Raw genomic sequence first — 17,625 nt, forward strand, 5'->3', positions numbered from 1 at the left:
AGCAGAGAGCTCATTATAACCACCCCCCCACTCACAGCACCACCTTGTGAGAACACATCAGCAGGAGGCCCTATGTCAGCCAGACCAAAAGCCTTCATCAGAACTTTCTTTGACTGAGTCTATAGCTCAGTGGTAGAGTACTTCCTGCCATGTGTGAGGCCCTGGGTTCAGTCCTCAATACTGAAAATCAGGGGAAAAAAATAAGAAAAAAGTAATATAAGACAATATACAGAAAACCTTCTTTGAAGCTGGATTGGTGGTACAAGCCTGGAATCCCAGATATTAGTCAGGAAGATCACAAGTCGAAGGCCAGCAATGTAGTAAGACTCTGTCTCAAGTTAAAATGGGCAAAATAGGCTGTGGATATTACTCAGGAATAGTGATACAAATTAGAAACAAGGTAGCTTTTTCTGGACAGGTAGGTAGTTAGGGACTAACTAATATAAATGGATGTCACTGTGCCTTCCCTAGCCGGTCTAAAATCCTCATCAAAGATGGCTGCAAGCAACAACCTCCTAATCCCTCCTTAGCAACAACTTCATGGTTCTTGTTTCTTCTCCAATTTCATGAGCCTAGCCCCTAGCTGTGTCAGCCTCTTGAGCCCACCACTCATATGTCTCCCTTACACACCTGAGCCTGGTAATGTGGCTCATTCTAATTGGATGCCTGATTCATATAATTAGACCTGAGCCACCTGTGTGAGTCCTTCTGAGGGAGAAACAGGAGCAAGGTAGTTTTTGTTGTTGTTGTTTTAATATAGGTAGTCAGCTAGGGGAGGGCCCAAAGAGGGACAAAAAGAGATGTCACTCTGCCTGCTCCAGCAGAACTGGAATTCAACATCTGATCCAGTCTCATCCCTTAGCAGACAGTTCCTTCTACTCAGGTATGCTGTCTTCTTTTTTGGCTAGCACCCTGAGTCCAAACCAATCAGCTCTCTCTCAGAACTCACCTGAACCTGAAGGTAATGCCCATCCCAGGAAGCTATAAGGAGAGCTTACCAGGTGGGCAAGGCCTTCCTTTGCTCCTTCTTGGCTATTCACCTAGCCTTACCTGAAACTTGGGGTCCCTGTTCCAGTAAGGTTTCCTACCTACTTTCCCAAATGGAGGATGAAGGTTTTTATTTTTCCTTTTATTTGTCTATCTTTTAGCTTTTCTTTCCAGCCCTAGTTCTTTTTAAATTTTCATAGAAAAGCCCCTTTCGTGTTTTCCTCCATTCCTGTGCTCAGCTTCTTGCATGGGTTCCCAGGACTGGATGTGGGTGTATATCCCCAACTCAGCCTCCTCCCTTGATTCACGAACACCTCTAAATAAAAGTGACGATTTATAATCTATTCTTCTCAGCCTGTTTATTTCAATTCTTTGTTAAACAAAAATAGGGGCTGCTGAGAGATGGCTTAGCAGTTAAAGTGCTTGCCCGTGAAGCCTAAGAACACATGTTTGAATCTTCAGGTCCCATGTAAGCCAGATGCAGTGACACAAGGAGGCAATATCGCAAATGCGCACAAGAGGGCACACGTGTCTGGAGTTCATTTGCAGTGGCTAAAGGTCCTGGTGCACCCATTCTCTCTCTCTCTCTGCCTCTTTCTCTCTCTCAAATAAATAGCAATAATAATAAGTAAACACAACAGGCTGGAGAGGTGGTACAGTGATTAAGGTGGTTGCCAGTGAAGCCTAATGACATGTTTTCAATTTCTCAGTACCCACAAAAAGCCAGATGCACAGAGGGGTCCATTTGGAGCTCGTTTGCAGTGGCTAGACACCCTGGTGCACCCAGTTCTCTTTGTCTATCTTGTTTCTGTCTCTTTCTGCTTGCAAATTAAAAAAAAAAAAAAAAAAAGATAAGGGAGGGGTTGGGGATTTAGTTCAGTGGATGAGTGCTTGCCTAGCAAGCACAAGACCCTGGGTTCAGTCCTCAGCACCAAAAGAAAAAAAACATAGATAATGGAAAAGAGGGTATCAACACATGATGTATCCATACGAAGTATGTAGATAATAATAATAATAAAATACTTAAAAATAGATAATACCCCAAAGCTTGGAGTTCATAAGCTTTTCCTGAATTCAAAAATAAAAGAAAATAACAGCCAGGTGTGGTGGCATGTACCTTTAATCCCAGCACTCAGATGCTGTGAGTTCAAGGCCAGCTAGAGACTACATAGTGATTTCCGTGTCAGCCTGGGCTAGAGTGAGACTCTACCTTGAAAACAAACAAACAAAACCTATATTACTTCTTTCATTGCCCCTTACTCACTTATCCTTTTCTCCCCTTTCCTATTTAAGAGGCATCTTCTCAATCTCCCCTAACACTTATCAGTCTGTCTGGGATGGGGGAAGAATTTCTTTGGGTTTGGGTGTTGTCACAGTCAGCTTGCGTTGCTGGTAGAAACCACCCAACCAAGAGCAACTGTGGGAAAAAAAAAAAAAAAGTTTATTTTGGCTGACAGGCTCAAGGGGGAAGCTCCATGATGGCAGGAGAAAACGATGGCATGAGCAGAGGGTGAACCTCTTGGCCAACATAAGGTGAACAATAGCAACAAACACTGGCAAGGGGACACTGGCTATAACACCCATAAGCCTGCCCCCAACAATACACTGCCTCCAGGATGTGTTAATTCCCAAATCTCCATCAGCTGGGAACCTAGCATTCAGAAAACCTAAGCTTATGGGGAACACCTAAATCAAACCACCACAGGTGTTTTCCTTCTATCTTAATTATCCCTAAAGTAAATCTCATAATTTACTCTGTTTTCTCAATTCTTTGCTAGTATGGATAAGAACCTGAGACTTGAGAGGTGTTGGTCTGGGAGTTCTAATCCCCAGGACTCTTGCCCACATCAATAGGGTATTTGCATTCTTTTGATTAAGCCAGGGCACCTGAAGCAACCTGATCCTGTGGGCAGAAACAACAGGCCAGATCACATTGTGTTTTGCTTCAGTAGCCTGAGTGGATGACTACAACTGGATATCCAGAATGCCATAAAATTTATTAAGTCAATAACAAATCTGTAGTTTTTCTACTTCTATTTCAATTATATCTTAAGCAAGGTGTAGCTGCCCTAAGAGTGACATGACCTAACCCACATATTAAGATAATCAGTCCAGCTGCTGGAGTGACAGTATAGGAGAATCAGGGAGATTACTTGGGGGCTATGATAATAGTGCAGATAAAAAATAGGATAGGTTGTAGATCCCAAGGAAACCTGATCAAAAGCCAAATCACACTATATTACACAAGCATAAAGAAATAAACCATGAAGTGTTAGAAAATTATTTAATGGGGAAAAGATCCATTTAATGTAGAGAAGTAACAACATACTCATAAAAATTCTAACGTGTGCATAACAATGTTTTTTCATATACGTAATCTAGTGGAATTGATATATTAAATTCCAATGTGTTACTAAAAAGATTAACTAGAAAGATCAGTAGAGTTTTAAATTCGGGTGTGTGGGCTGGAGAGATGGCTTAGGAGTTAAGGCTCTTGACTCTAAAGCCCAAGGACCCAAGTTGATTCCCCAGTGCCCATGTGTGCTGGTTTGATTCAAGTGTCCCTCATAAATTTCTGTGTTCTGAATGCTAGGTCCTCAGCCGGTGGCAATTTGGGAATTAAAGACTCCTGGAGTCAGTGTGTTGTTGGGGGTGGGCTTGTAGGTGTTACAGCCAGCCAGCCAGCTTCCTCTTGCCAGTGTTTGGCACATTCTCTTATTGCTATTGTACATCTGATATTGGCCAGGAGGTGATGTCCACCCTCTGTTCATGCCATCATTTTCTGTTGCCATCATGGAGCTTCCCCTTGAGGCTGTAAACCACAATAAACCATTTTTTTTTTCCTACAAGCTGCTCTTGGTCGGGTGTTTTCTGTCAGCCATACAAACCTGACTTCAATACAATGTAAAGCAAGATGTACAAAGTGCCACATATGTCTGGAGTTCATTTGCAATGGCTAAAGGCTCTGGCACACCCATTCTCTCTCTTTCTCCTTGTAAATAAATATATAAAATAATAAAATTTCTAAATTCAGGTGTGAACTGTTAAAGATTCTACAAGGCCAAATGACTGAATGGCATGATTATGGGAGGTTATAATGTGGCAGGCCAGAGCCACATTATATATAATAATAATCTTGGATTATTTTTGTTACTTTTGAAAGCCATTCATTGACCATTCCTGCTGACATATTATGACTATCAAAACCTTAAAATATATTTTTAGCAAACCATTGACTTTCACCAGTCCAAAAGCTAAGAATGTCATCAGATAGCACCCGAAACCAATAGCATTCACTACTTTGCTGTAACCCGCCCACCTGTGGTCACCACATACTACTAAAATCTCGTGTAACTACTTCCATAATAAAATATGGTAAGACCCTGGTCACTCATATTTGGCTCCAGAATAAACTATCTCTTATTCCATTTAAGTTATGTGTTCATGTCAACATACATTATTTTCAGAAAAGTGCAACTGTTAATCATTGCTTCATTTTTTATTTATTTATTTGAGAGAGGGAAAGATGCAGAGAGAGAGAGAGAGAGAGAGAGAGAGAGAGAGAGAGAGAGAGGGAGAGAGAATGGGCATGCCAGGACTTCCAGGCACAGCAAACAAACTCCAAACGCATGTGCCACCTTGTGCATCTGGCTTACATGGGTCCTGGGGAATAGAACCGAGGTCCTTTAGCTTTGCAGACAAGCGCCTTAACCTCTAAGCCATCTCTCCAGCCCACTTCAATTGTTTTTTTTTTTTTTTTTAATGACAGCAACATTATCAAAACTTTGCAACAAGACTGTGATTTCTTTCACATCAGAGTTTTTGTGTGACCTTAACTATACAACGTTGAGCTGGGCTTTACTCCTCAAAGTATATTAAGGGCATGCAATAGCACTAACTTCCTCCCATCAATGGCTGCTACAGTTGAGAGACATGGTAAACCGAGTCCAGAAATGCTTTGCAACAGACATGCTCAAGTATGGCTGTCTTTGCAACTAAGGGGGAGATTTTCAGTTCCACATCCTACTGAAGTCTGGAGCGACAAGGACTTACTTTACCAGGGCTATTGGTAACTTATCTGCTCATTAGCGTCTTTAAATGAGAATGGACAAGCAAAAAATAACAATAAAGGAAGGCAGATTACTTAATATCTTTCCGCACATTAAAGTTTAAGAAGAAAAGTAATTGAGTTAAAAGTGAGAGTTTGGCTTGCCCGCCAGTGTCACCTGTCCCGTCCGTCCCCGCAGCACAAGCCAAGTTTCAGCACTCCAAGGAACTCAGCTGCTCAACTGAACTGGTAAGGGTCAGGGGTAAGAAAACCTTGCCCACGCGTGACAGACGCCTTTGCGGATTAATCACAGGCAGCACGCTGTCCCCTAGGGCTACGGCATCCGTGTGGGTCTCCCAGAGAGTGAGGACAAGTATAACCGTCCGACTCCGGGTTACCGACTCCCCAGCCCGAGCTCCTCCGTGGCTTGAAAACCACACTCGCTCAAGGCGGAACGAGACTCGAGCAGCAGCGGAGAAATCCCGAGCGCAGCCGCGACCGGGCGGCCGCTGTGAGCCGGGCCAATAGCCGTAGAACCCCAGGCCCTCGTGAGCCCTGCGGGCCGCCGTAGGAGCGCGCTCAACATGGCTGCCTCCCGCCCGCAGCCGGGCTTCTCTCCTCGCTAGCGTTCCGACTAGCGCGGCGTAGCGGCCGAGAGGGGCGGGCTGCCAGCCTAGAGCGCCGTCTCTTGAGGCGGGGCGACAGGCCCCTTCCGGGGATGGGCCGGGGCTCCCCCAGCGGCTCTGGCTCCGCCCCTCTCGGGCGGGCGCTCCGCGGCGTCCCCGCCCGTCAGTCCGCCCGGCGGGGCCGGCCGCAGACCGGGCCTGGGCGGCCGCACCGGGAACGCTAATCCCGGAGGAGTCTGAGGGCGTCCGCGCTGCCGCTGACCCGCGACAGGGCCAAGGCGGCGACACCATGTTCTCGCTCAAGCCGCCCAGACCCTCCTTCAGGTCCTACCTCCTGCCGCCCGCCCAGGTAAGCGTCCCGTCCCCGCGGGCGCCCCTCGGAGCCGCGCTCCCCGGGAACCGCCAGGCCGCCTCGGACGGGACCCGGGAGGCTGCGCCGGCCTCCCTGCCCCCAGCGGGCGCTGGCGCGGGCCGGCCCGGGCGCGGGGGAACGCGCCTCCTCCGAGCCTTCACTGGCCCGGTGGAAACTTGTAAAACTGCTGCAGCCATTCTCCGCCCGAAATCTTGTCTGCAGTTTTGCCCCGTGTCAAGCACTGGAGACTGTTCGGAGCTGGATTCGGGCCGGGCGACGGTCCCCACCGCCACCGCCAGGCTGACTGCAGCGTTGTAGACAGCTCCTAGAGGAGCTTACCTGTCTGTCATAAATGTGAACCCTTGAAAGCGGCTCTTTTAGTAGTTTTATTGTCAGGCGCCCAAGTCCATAGTGAACAGATCCTTTAAAAGCTGTCATTTAGACGTGAAAGAGTTTTAAGCAGAGGATAATATGCCTGTCGCATGTGTCATCACTTAGATAATTTGTCTTAGTGTCTTATGAAGGGTTGGTATGTGGATTTTGCTTTATTTTCTTAATATGTTCCAGACTGACGATAAGATCACTTCGGAACCGAAGATTAAAAAACTGGAACCAGTCCTTCTGCCAGGTAACTTTAAAGCTCAGTAATGAGTTTTGGTCTCAGGTGCAGCATTATGTGGTTTAACTTTGCCCTTTTATTTATTTATACTTTATCCAGTTAAAGCCCAAAAACTGAGGGGGGGGGTTGGCTGGTGATCATTGGTGTTTGTCTGCAACAGTTTAAAGCATTATAGAAAACTGTGAAGGGGCTCACTTGCCTGTTTCTTTTTTTGTCTTCAGAAATGTTCTTTTTTTAAAGAAGTATTTAATTGCTTGGGTAGTGAAAGTCCTTTTTACCCTACATAGTTCTCTGCCACCTAATGAATTCCTCATTAATAGTGAAATCACCTTAGTGTAGTTTGATAGTATGAAAATTATGTCCGTCAAACTTAATGACAAAACTTAGTGGATTCTGAATTGCTTGGCAATTGGTTTTTGAGGTTGTCCGTTGTGTGCAAGTTTGTTTGTTTCAGTTTATCATAGGGCTGCCCAGCAGAGGCAATATTAACATTTTGGTCTGGTTAGTTCTTTCTTGTCAGGGCCAGTAGTACCTCTATCCCTGGCTACCCAGCTGTGACCTACTCACCAGCACGTGTTCAGGCATTGCCAAATCTGTGTTTGAGTGTGGTTGTGCGTGCCTATGTGCCTTCTAGGATCATTATCACCGGATTGAGAATCACTGTTTAGATCAAGTTGCCCTCAGAGGAGCAGTCTTAGAAATAGAGGTAGGGATTCATAGTACTCAAAGATTTAGAGTGTAGAAAATGTATGATTTGATTAGTATTTTGAATTGTGTAACAATTGTACAATAATTAAGAAAAATCAGTTGTTTCATAGGATTATTGGGGGAAATAGCCAGATATTTAGGAAAACCTGCTTTAAACCTGACATATGGTCAAAATTATTAAGAGGGAAAAAACATTAAAAGCATCAGCCTTTGGTTCTTTATGGTAGAGAAGTATTTTTAGGTTTTATTATGGAAGTTATATTCTTACCCTGATTTTTTTTTTAACAACATTTTATGTGGGTACATTATGTTTTGGTTCCCTCATCCCTGACCCCATTCTGCTAGGGACCCTCCTCAGTGGGGTTATAGGTATGCTCATGGGGTTGTGGAATATGTGCTGCTTCCCTGATTTTTGTTAGTGCCTTTCACCCAAATAGCATGTACTAATGGATCCATTCTGCTTTTCCTCAAAGTGAACAACAGAAGTACTAAGTCATTTTTGCTTCCCTAGTGTGTATTCTTTTAGTCTTAGTCACTCTGGGCATTTAAAAGGCAGGGAAGGAAAACAGTAGGCATCTTGAGTAAGTGTCTGTTGAATTTGGCCTTCTTTTACTTGAAATTGCCCTGGTTCTTGGGTTTTCATTCTTTGCAATACTGTGCTTCAACACTAAAAGACAGTGTAGTCTTAACTATAAATGCCAGTGCCTGACTTTTAAAAAATTAGCTTTCAGGCTTCTGGTTAAGATGGTGGTGTAGGAACCAGGCCAAATCAGCCTAGGGGAGAAAAATCCCCCCCCCCCAAAAAAAACAGCAAAAGAAATTAGCTTTCAAAAGTATGCTTATAAAAGGTATTTGTAAAAATGAATATGACTGATGAATATTTTTACTGAAGAGTTAGTCTTTAACTTACTAAAAACTCATTAAGTCAGTTTTCTGAGGAAGATTTTAACCTCAGTACCTGACTGTAAATGGTTCACTTGTCCTAGAAACAGCAACATCTTTTGTTTAGTTGCCTATTCACTCTCTAACCTGTGTTCATTTTTCTTGCGTGGACTCCCATGCCACATCTAAACCCTGTATATGTGTACGTGGTAGTAGCTCTGTCACCCAGCTTTCTATTTGCTCATAACTTAGGCCTCTTCTGTTCTTACCTATATTTGTCTTGCTGTCCTTCCCACTCTCTTGATGGATGTGTTCTGTCTGGCCATCCATTGTCATTTCTATTTCCTGCTTTTCCTCTCATGTCATATCTGTAACTACTCGAACTTGTGTTGTCCCTTCTTTGGCCTGCAGCCTGCTGCTCTGCACATGTCATCTGGAAGACAAGTAGAAAGTATTGGTGATCCCACACCTATACTAGAGTGGCTGGGGTTGTAGCCCAGTGGCAGAGCATGTTATATAGCATGTGCAAGGCCCTGAGTTTTGTTCCCTTCTACCACAACACACACATACCCCAAACAACAATAAAAACATAAGCTAGCACTTTTCTTTTACTAAGAGGGACTAAGTAATACAGTCCTGGCCTTCTTTGCAGTCAGAAAGCAAGAGAAAACTTGGCCAGCTAACCTGTGGCTTTACCAAAGCACATAGCACAAGAAGTAATTGTTCAGAGATATACTATTGCATGCTGTGCTTTGGCATATTGCCTCCAATCCACGCTATCCTACTTCAGTTGCCCGAAGTATGAACTTTTAGTTCAATAAGGAGATGAAAATTAGAACACAAAATCAGTTGTTTGTGTGCAGTTACCATATGTTCTGTTGAAACTTAACAATGCTAAATTTAAAATGGTCTTCATTTATTAAAGAAAATTGAAGAAAATGACTAGTAATTTAATTTAGATTGTGGTTTATGTTAGTAATTTTCAATTTTCCTGGTTCGTGATGCTCTTTGAGATGGAGATTATACCAAATTTATCTTTGTGGTGCTGATATATCTAGCATAGTACCTGAAATGTGATAAATGCTCAGTGAATGACAGATGAAAGGACCCTTCCAACCACCTGCTTAGACTGTTCTCTTAACCATGCACATATAGACAAATCAACTTGTGGATTTAGTAGGAAGAACACTTTATTTCATACCAAACATCTCAATAGCATTGTATCTGGGCCCTGTAATTGAAATAAAGTACTCTGTCAAAGTACTTACTGTTTGTGTGGGATACCTTCATCATTACATGAATATTGTTCTTCTAGCAAATCACTCTGATAGTTTTAGAAAATAGAGAAGGAATTTAAAATGTGTGAATATTCTAGCATATGTTCATTAAGAGCATGTCACTCCAGATTATGTTCGTGTCTCTTTTTGGTAGTTGCAGGCCTAGTAGACTGGTTCAGTGAGCCTGTGAGAACCTCAATGGTGCCAGGCTTGGTGTAGATGAGGAAGGTTCTGGAAGTGTAGTGAACCTGCATCACAGTATGGTCCCAGGGGAACTCCATACTGTCTGTGGAAAAAGGTAGAAGATTGTTGCCTAGATAAATGGTTCCCACATACCAGTCAGACTTGATGATTTTTTTGGGGGGGGGGATATTTTTAAAGTAATGATTGATTGATTATGACAAGATCTTGTGATATTGCCTATGCTAGATCATGTGCTCCATGATCCCCTTGCCTTAGGATCCCAGGTTGTTAGGTGTGTAGGCTACTGTGCTCCACCTAACAATGTTTTTGTTAGACCTTGGTAAAAAAGAAAATTAGAGAGACTACAGCTTTATTTCATAAAGCTGAAGCAGGTTGATTTAAAGAATTATCATTTGCCCTATGACAGTGACTTCTAACATCATTGTTACAGGTATATTCTTTTGCTAAAATGATGTTTTTCATAAATGTAGTTTTAAAAAAGGTTTTTAGTTTGGCAAAATACAAAGTAAAGAACTCTACATTGGTCCCCTAATTTATTTTTGTATATAAACATGGTTTGGACTCTAAACTGAAAACCATAGGATGAGATTATTAAAGAGCATTCATGCAGACATCAGTTGCTCTCTCTGCCTAGGTGTTATCCTTCTGTTTAAACGCAACTCTCCCTAGTCATGTTGTGGCCACCCAGCATACCTCTGCTTCTGGGTATTTCCATATTGGTGCTAAGGCAAGCATTTGGTGATAGTTCCATTAGCTTAAATTCCAGAAAACCTGTCCCAAAGAGAAGAAGCCTGGCATGGGGGATGGGGGAGTAAAGGGGTGGTGTTTTGTCTTGATATCCAGCTAATACCAAAGTCACAGGTTTTTTTTTTTCCTTTTGCTTATCTAGTGCCAAACATGTTTTGACACTTGAACTAAGACCCTTAACTATTTAGTTTATAGGTTAATCTTCACAACAGCACTGTCATGTAAAGTATTAAAATTTATCTTATTGACCAGTGAAGAAACTGTAGTTTGCATAGCTCAGTAAACTGCCCAGTGTTGCAGACCTAGCTAAGCAGAGCCAGACTTCTGTGCCCAGCATTGAGGTTGCACCTGGCTGCACTGATGACCACTGGGCAACATGGTCTGCCTGCCTGGCTGCACTGAAAATATTTGGGCACAGATATATGCTTGGAACTGAGGAGGTGAGATCGGATATCAGCCTAGCAAGGGTTCTCTAGTGACATGAAAAGAGCCCTATCCCTAGCTCTGCTTTTTTCACAGATTTTGACCTAGCTAGAAGAACTTTCAAACAGCTTCAGCCTCCAGCAAATGGATTGTCTTGAGACCTAATAGACTTCCTGCTACTGCCTGTCCTGAATAAATGGCTGGTGGGATGCCAGTTGGCTTTGTGATCCATATGTGAGATTTTCAGTGAACGGGGATTGGTGACCTCTGTTCTCTTCTCTCCCCTAGGCATGGTCTTTTAAGGATCCTTGAGGTGAGAGGGGATTAGCTGAAATGTTATGACTAACAGTAATGAATTATGAATTGTTTTGTTCAGCAGGTATGGAATGCATGCCCAGTGTTGTTTTGCAGAAGGTTAAAAAACTGTGGGGATTCTGCTCTAAGACAGTTTCATTTCATTGGGAGAAGTTCTTAAGTAGAGGAGAGCAAAAGTTGTAAGAGCTCAGGATAGTCTCTTGAGTGTGGTTTGGGGTGTGACAAGGAGCATCAGCAAAGACGGCTCAGGAAGTCTTTGGTGTCTGAGTTGTGAGTTCCTGTTAAGCCTAGGCCACTGTTGTGAAAGCCCAGTGTCAGCTCCATTCATTCTTTCCCCTTGCCATCTGCAGTGCCAACAGCACTTTCATTATTAACTGGTAGATCAGTAATGAATGCTCCAGTTGTCAAATCTTTTGTAATCAGATCACAGAAATATGCAACCATGGACCATCTGGAAAATGAAAATAACCATTGTTGTTTAGATGTCTTGTTTATTTTTACATATTCACTGTTTGACCACTTAAATATTGTCTTAGTTTTTCTGCCTAATTAAAAGTCTTACTTCACAGTTGAATTCTTGGTCTTTTACAGGCAAAACAAAAGACAAACCTGACTTGGATTGTTTATATAATGTCCTTTTGAAGATAGGCTACTTAGAAGATTGTAGATTGGTTCTTGTAGTATTTTAATTTATAGATACGCTGTTTTGAAAGATCAAAAGACTGGTAACATGCCCCTGGCATCATGAACAATGTAACCAATATAATATATTAGGATTAATTTGTACTTCACCTTTAGGGTCCTAAAAATAATTTGAAGTTGTCCATAAGATAGCCATAGTACCTCAAGCCAGCAGTATGTTGCACACTTCCTAACTCTCCAGTCTTTCCACACCTGCTTAAAAACTCTTTGTGAACCTCTGTAAAGAAAATCCTACTTAAACAAATATAATCAGTATCATTTGTAAATAATACTTTTTATTAATTTATTTGCAAACATAGGTAGGAGGAGAGAGAGAATGGGCATGCCAAGGCCTCTTGCCATTATAAACAAACTTTAGACACATGTGTCACTTTGTACATCTGGCTTTACATGGGTAACTGAACCCTGGGCCAGCAGACTTTGCAAGCAAGCACCTTTAACTGCTGAGCCAGCTCCTCAGCTCTAAAACCTAAATTCTTTACTGTAACTTTGCTAGCACTGTCTTAGTATCTCATTCCCAGTATTGCTACGTGCTTCAATCAAGTTGCTTTCTTGCTGCCTCCCAGATACTTAATTCCTCATTTAGTCCTTTGTTACTGTTGTTGTCTTATGCTCTCCATCAATCTTCTCTGTTCATGGTTTCATTCTAGTCTCTTCCAGAGTCCTGAACCATAGCTTCGATTCTGCCCCCACTGTGGTTAGCACTTACTGGATGTGGTACTTGATTATATGTTGACATATATATTTTGATACATATATAGATACAGAGGTATAGATATATATAAAAATAGATATAGTATTGTGTGTGACCCACAGAATGAGATCATCAGTGACATTTTGTTGTCTTCTTCATAGCTTCAATTTTGTGTAATAACTTTTTTGGCCACTTTATTTATTATTTTTAATAGTTTATTCATTTATTTACTAATTTAAGAGAAAAAGTGAGAAAGAGGCAGAGAGAGGAAGTATAGGCACACCAGGGCTTCCCGACACTGCATATGAACTGCAGACACATGTCACTTAGTGCATCTGGCTTTACATGGGTACTGGGGAATTGAACCCAGTCCATTAGGCCTCACAGGCAAACGCCTTAACCACTAGGTCATCTTTCCAGCCCCCCCCCTTTTTAGAGTGACAGACAGGGAGAAAGGGGCAGGTCAAAAGAGAGAGAGAATGGGAGCACCAGGGCCTCCAGCCACCACAAATGAACTCCAGACACATGCGCCCTTCGTGCATCTGGCTAACATGGGTCCTGGGGAATCAAGCCTCAAAATGGGGTCCTTAGGCTTCACAGGCAAGCGCTTAGCCGCTAAGCCATCTCTCCAGCCCCTCCAGCCCCTTTTTGACTGTTTTAATTCTTGAATGTATCTAAAGCTAGGGTGACCAATTGGTGGCAGCTTGCTGCAGACTATCCTTCCTTTAGTGCTGAAAGTTCTGCATCTAGGTAAAACTGCTACACTTAGTCATCATGGTTAAAGCAATAATGTTGAGTTTTACTTCTGACATATGCATATTCCATAGATTAATTAGCCACTGTGCATTGGGAGACGTTTTCCTACACTTCTAAATTTTATAAATTTGTATTTTTCAAATTTATTTCTTAACTTTCCTAAGATCTTAAGAATAACATTTAACTTCTTTGGGTCCAACTCTTTCATCTCCATAGTAGAGAAAACATTTGACTTCCTTACCTCATGTGCTGGTAAAAGAATCAATCAGGACTTATGTTGAACCCCCCCCCCCCATTGTTAGATTATACTGATCTCTTGATCTCTGTGTGTAGTACAGTGGCAGTTCTATGGTTTCTAACTTCATAAAATTGACCCAAACAGCCCTTATCTTCTGACCACTTGACCATAGTGAATTACTTATTTCTGTATTGCTTAGAACACCTTCTTTCTGAGTGGTGGTTATCTGGTGGGAATGTTTTCTATTAAAGTTCAACGCTAAAGCTAAGGAGAATGTTGGGCTTTGCTGGAGGAATATAATTGGGGAGTTTTCTTGTTTTTGTGTTGAGAGTCAAATCTAGGATTTTTTGTACATACTCTACCACTGCATTCTATTTCTAGATCTTTTTTTAATATGTGCATACATGTGTGTATGCATGTTCATATGTGTATGGGTGCACATGTGTTTGTGTATGTAAATGTGTGTGGAAGGCATATTTCAACTCCAGATGTCTTCTTCAATCATTTTTCCATCTTAATTTTTTGAGATATAGTCCTCTACTGAACTCAGGACTCACTGATTCCTCTAGACTAGCCAACAAGTGTCAGGGATCTCCTATCTTGCATTTTTTTTTTTTTACTTTTTATTATTATTTTTTTTTATTGACAACTTCCATAATTGTAAACAATATCCCATGGTAATTCTCTACCTACCCCCCCCCACTTTCCCCTTTGAAATTCTACTCTCCATCATATCCCCTCCCCCTCTCAATCAGTCTCTCTCTTATTTTGATGTCATGATCTTTTCCTCCTATTATGATGGTCTTGTGTAGGTAGTGTCAGGCACTGTGAAGTCATGGATATCCAGGCCATTTTGTGTCTGGAGGAGCACGATGTAAGGAGTCCTACCCTTCCTTTGGCTCTTACATTCTTTCTGCCACCTCTTCCACAGTGGACCCTGAGAGGAGTGCTCAACACTGAAATAGTTCTTGTTTGTTTGTTTTTTTTTTTTTTTTTTTTGGTTTTTCGAGGTAGGTCTCACTCTAGCTCAGGCTGACCTGGAATTCACTACAGAGTCTCAGGGTGGCCTCGAACTCACGGCAATCCTCCTACCCCTGCCTCCCGAGTGCTGGGATTAAAGGCGTGTGCCACCATGCCTGGCTAGTTCTTGCATTTTTGAGACAGTGTGTAATCATGTAGTTCAGGATAGCCTTGAATTCTGTATCCTCCTAGTTCTGCTGTAAGTGCTAGGATTATACCACTGCAAATGGCTTTGTGAGATGCTTTTAAGCTATCTTGTTTTGTTTATCCTCTGGAATCTTGGTTATTATATCCTTTTCAATAAACCAGAGGTACTAACTTGGTTTCATCTGTTTACTCAGCGCTTACTTAGTAGGCACTTATCTTGTGCTAAGTACTATTCTATTCACTAAAGTTTCAACATTGAACAAAAAGTCCATTTTCTACCTCCATGGAGCATATTATCGGGTGTGAAGCAAATATTAATTTACAAGTATATATGTATGTAAAACTGTACCTGTGATAAGTGGCAAATATGTAGTGCTATGATAAGGGAGATTTAATCTAGGCAGGAAGATTTTTTTAAAAGGCATTCCTGAGATAGTAATAGGGCTAAAATAAAGAATATTCTAAGACATGGGAACATGTTCAAAGAACCCATAAATGGAAGCAGTGTGGTATATAAAAGGGATTCATAGAAGGCCATTGTGGGTAGAAGAGAGAGGGTGGGGAAGACAGCTGAGACAGGCTTGGCATTCAGGGTCTTAGACCATGTAAACTAAGCTTGTTTATAGGATAGAAGTTTTCTTAAGTGGTTTGATCCAGGAATTTGACATGAGCATATTTGAATTAAGTCCTCAAGTAAGTGTTTGGAGCTATTTTTGTTAGAGACAGGATTGTTTTGATACTGGAGTTTTGTTCTTTATGAATTACTAAGTGTTCGGCGATTTTTAGCAAATAGGTATTGTGTGTGTGTGTGTTTGCATGTCAGGGGGCTGTGGGTTCATGTATGTGTGTGTACATTTGAAGGTCAGAGAGCAGCCTTGGGTGTCATCTTTAAGGGAAACAGTGTGCACCTTCTTTGCATCAAGGTCTCTTTATAGCTGGGAGCTCCCATCTCCCCAGCACTATGATTACAAGAGCTCACTACCAGACCCAGCTTTTTTGTACATGGGGTTCTAAAGATCAAACCAATACTTGGAAAACAAGCACCTTACTAACAGAACTATCTCCCTGGCCCCAGAAAACAGGTTCTGTTCATCACAATTAAGGTGATGGCTTAAAAATGTTGCTTGGTTAAATTGAGTTTTAGCTCTTGAAATTATGGTTAAACTTTAAATTCCTGTCATAGAAAATTACTCCATTTCAGAAAAGCATAGTAGAGCTCTTGTATTGGCTTCTTTTGTTTGTTTCTCTAATCTTTCCTTTCAATTTTATTTTAAAGTTTTATTGTCTACTAAGTTATTATAACTTGAATTTATTGGGAAACTTGATTTGGCCTTATAGACTACATTTTCAAAAATATTTTATTTATTTACTTGTGAGAAAAACAGAGAGAATGAGAATGGGTGCACCTGAGCCTCCAACCAATATAAATGAACTCCAGACATATGTGCCCCCTGTCCATCTAGCTTACATGGGTCCTGGGGAATCAAACCTGGGTCCTTAGGCAACTGCCTTAATTGCTAAGCTATTTCTTCAGCCCTGTGGAATACATTTTAAAATAAATAAAACTGAATGTTGGTTCTCATTTCTTACAAAAGGAATCAAAGACAAGATTTGATAGATCATCACATCTTAATAAAATACAAATATCTCGTCAAGTACTACTTTGAAGGAGAGGATGTAATTTATCTCTTCTCCAGATTGTCTTTCAAGAAATAAGTAACTAGAGGTAGAAAAGAAACAAAGCAAAGTGTGCAGGCTTGCTTCAGCCTTTCTGGTTCATTCAGCTTGAATCCCAGAGAATGCTTTCTGTACCTTACAAATAGAGAACAGCACCTTGCGACCTGCTTCTGTTGGAGTCCAAAGCATTACAGCCTTGCACATGTCAGCAACCAGTGAATGTTTCTTCTGACTCTCATTGTTACTGCTCACTTTTAGGTTACACAGTGACTTTTGACATTTTATAATTTTTTTCTAGGAGAAATTGTTGTAAATGAAGTCAGTTTTGTGAGAAAATGCATTGCAACAGATACAAGCCAGTATGATCTGTGGGGAAAGCTGATATGCAGTAACTTCAAAATCTCCTTTATTACAGATGACCCAATGCCATTACAGGTATTTATTTGTATAATGTTTGTGTCAAAGCTTAGACTCTAAGCAAAAAAAAAAAAAATTGTTATATAAATCATAGACAGGAAAAATTATTAACAAATCATTAATATTGGGAATATAATTTACTAAAATTCAGAATAAAGCAAAGGAGAATATTGGGACTTCTTTAAGTAATAGAGTTAGTTGTTTTGTGGGGATTATTTGTTTTTTTTTTTTTTGTCCTGGGAGTTAAACCTGGGATCTTTGTATATTCTCTACTACTGAGCTATATTCCCAGCCCTTTGTGTTTTAGGCAGAGTCTCACTATAAGTTAGCCTGGCATGAACTCTTGATCCTCCTGCCTCTGCCTCCAAGGTATTGGGATTACACTATCACTTCTGGCTTAGTGAGATTAATTTTAATCACTTTACGTTGTTTATTCTCATTGCATGGTATCCCTTACAATAAGGAAGTTGTTTCCTTCCTTCCATTCCTTTAACTTGCTTACAAAAGCCGAAATGTTCTTTTGTCCTAATCATAAAGAGAAAAACTCAATTATTTAGCAGGTAATCTTATAAATGTCGATCAATTTTACTGATTTCTTTGGTTTGTGTTTTAGCTGACTAGTTCCCCCCCACAAATTTAAATTCTAATTTGTAGTGTATAATAATAAGAAGAAGAAAAATATTTTTAATAACTGTTTTGTGAGTCTTGGATGTGAGTCAGTGGGTAGAATGCCTGCTTAGCATGCATGAAGCCCTGAGTTTGGTCCCCAGTACCACATAAATTGAG

At 41.3% G+C, this 17,625-nt stretch overlaps 1 protein-coding gene across 3 annotated transcripts in view; it reads left to right on the forward strand.

Annotated features, from left to right (window-relative positions):
* Positions 1 to 5,867: 5,867 nt before the first annotated feature.
* The window catches only part of Mtmr10 (myotubularin related protein 10), a 66,912-nt gene continuing 55,154 nt past the window's right edge, over positions 5,868 to 17,625 (forward strand). For 2 of the 3 annotated variants that reach the window (XM_004658134.2, XM_045145394.1), the window contains exons 1-3: positions 5,868 to 6,010; positions 6,581 to 6,641; positions 16,721 to 16,857. In XM_004658134.2, the coding sequence (XP_004658191.2) occupies positions 5,951 to 6,010; positions 6,581 to 6,641; positions 16,721 to 16,857 (258 nt within the window). In that variant the 5' untranslated portion in view covers positions 5,868 to 5,950. The remainder of the gene's footprint in view (positions 6,011 to 6,580; positions 6,642 to 16,720; positions 16,858 to 17,625) is intronic. The other variant, XM_045145395.1, reaches the window with a different exon arrangement.

The sequence above is a fragment of the Jaculus jaculus genome, chromosome 3 (assembly GCF_020740685.1).
Source record: "Jaculus jaculus isolate mJacJac1 chromosome 3, mJacJac1.mat.Y.cur, whole genome shotgun sequence".
Lineage (NCBI taxonomy): Eukaryota > Metazoa > Chordata > Mammalia > Rodentia > Dipodidae > Jaculus > Jaculus jaculus.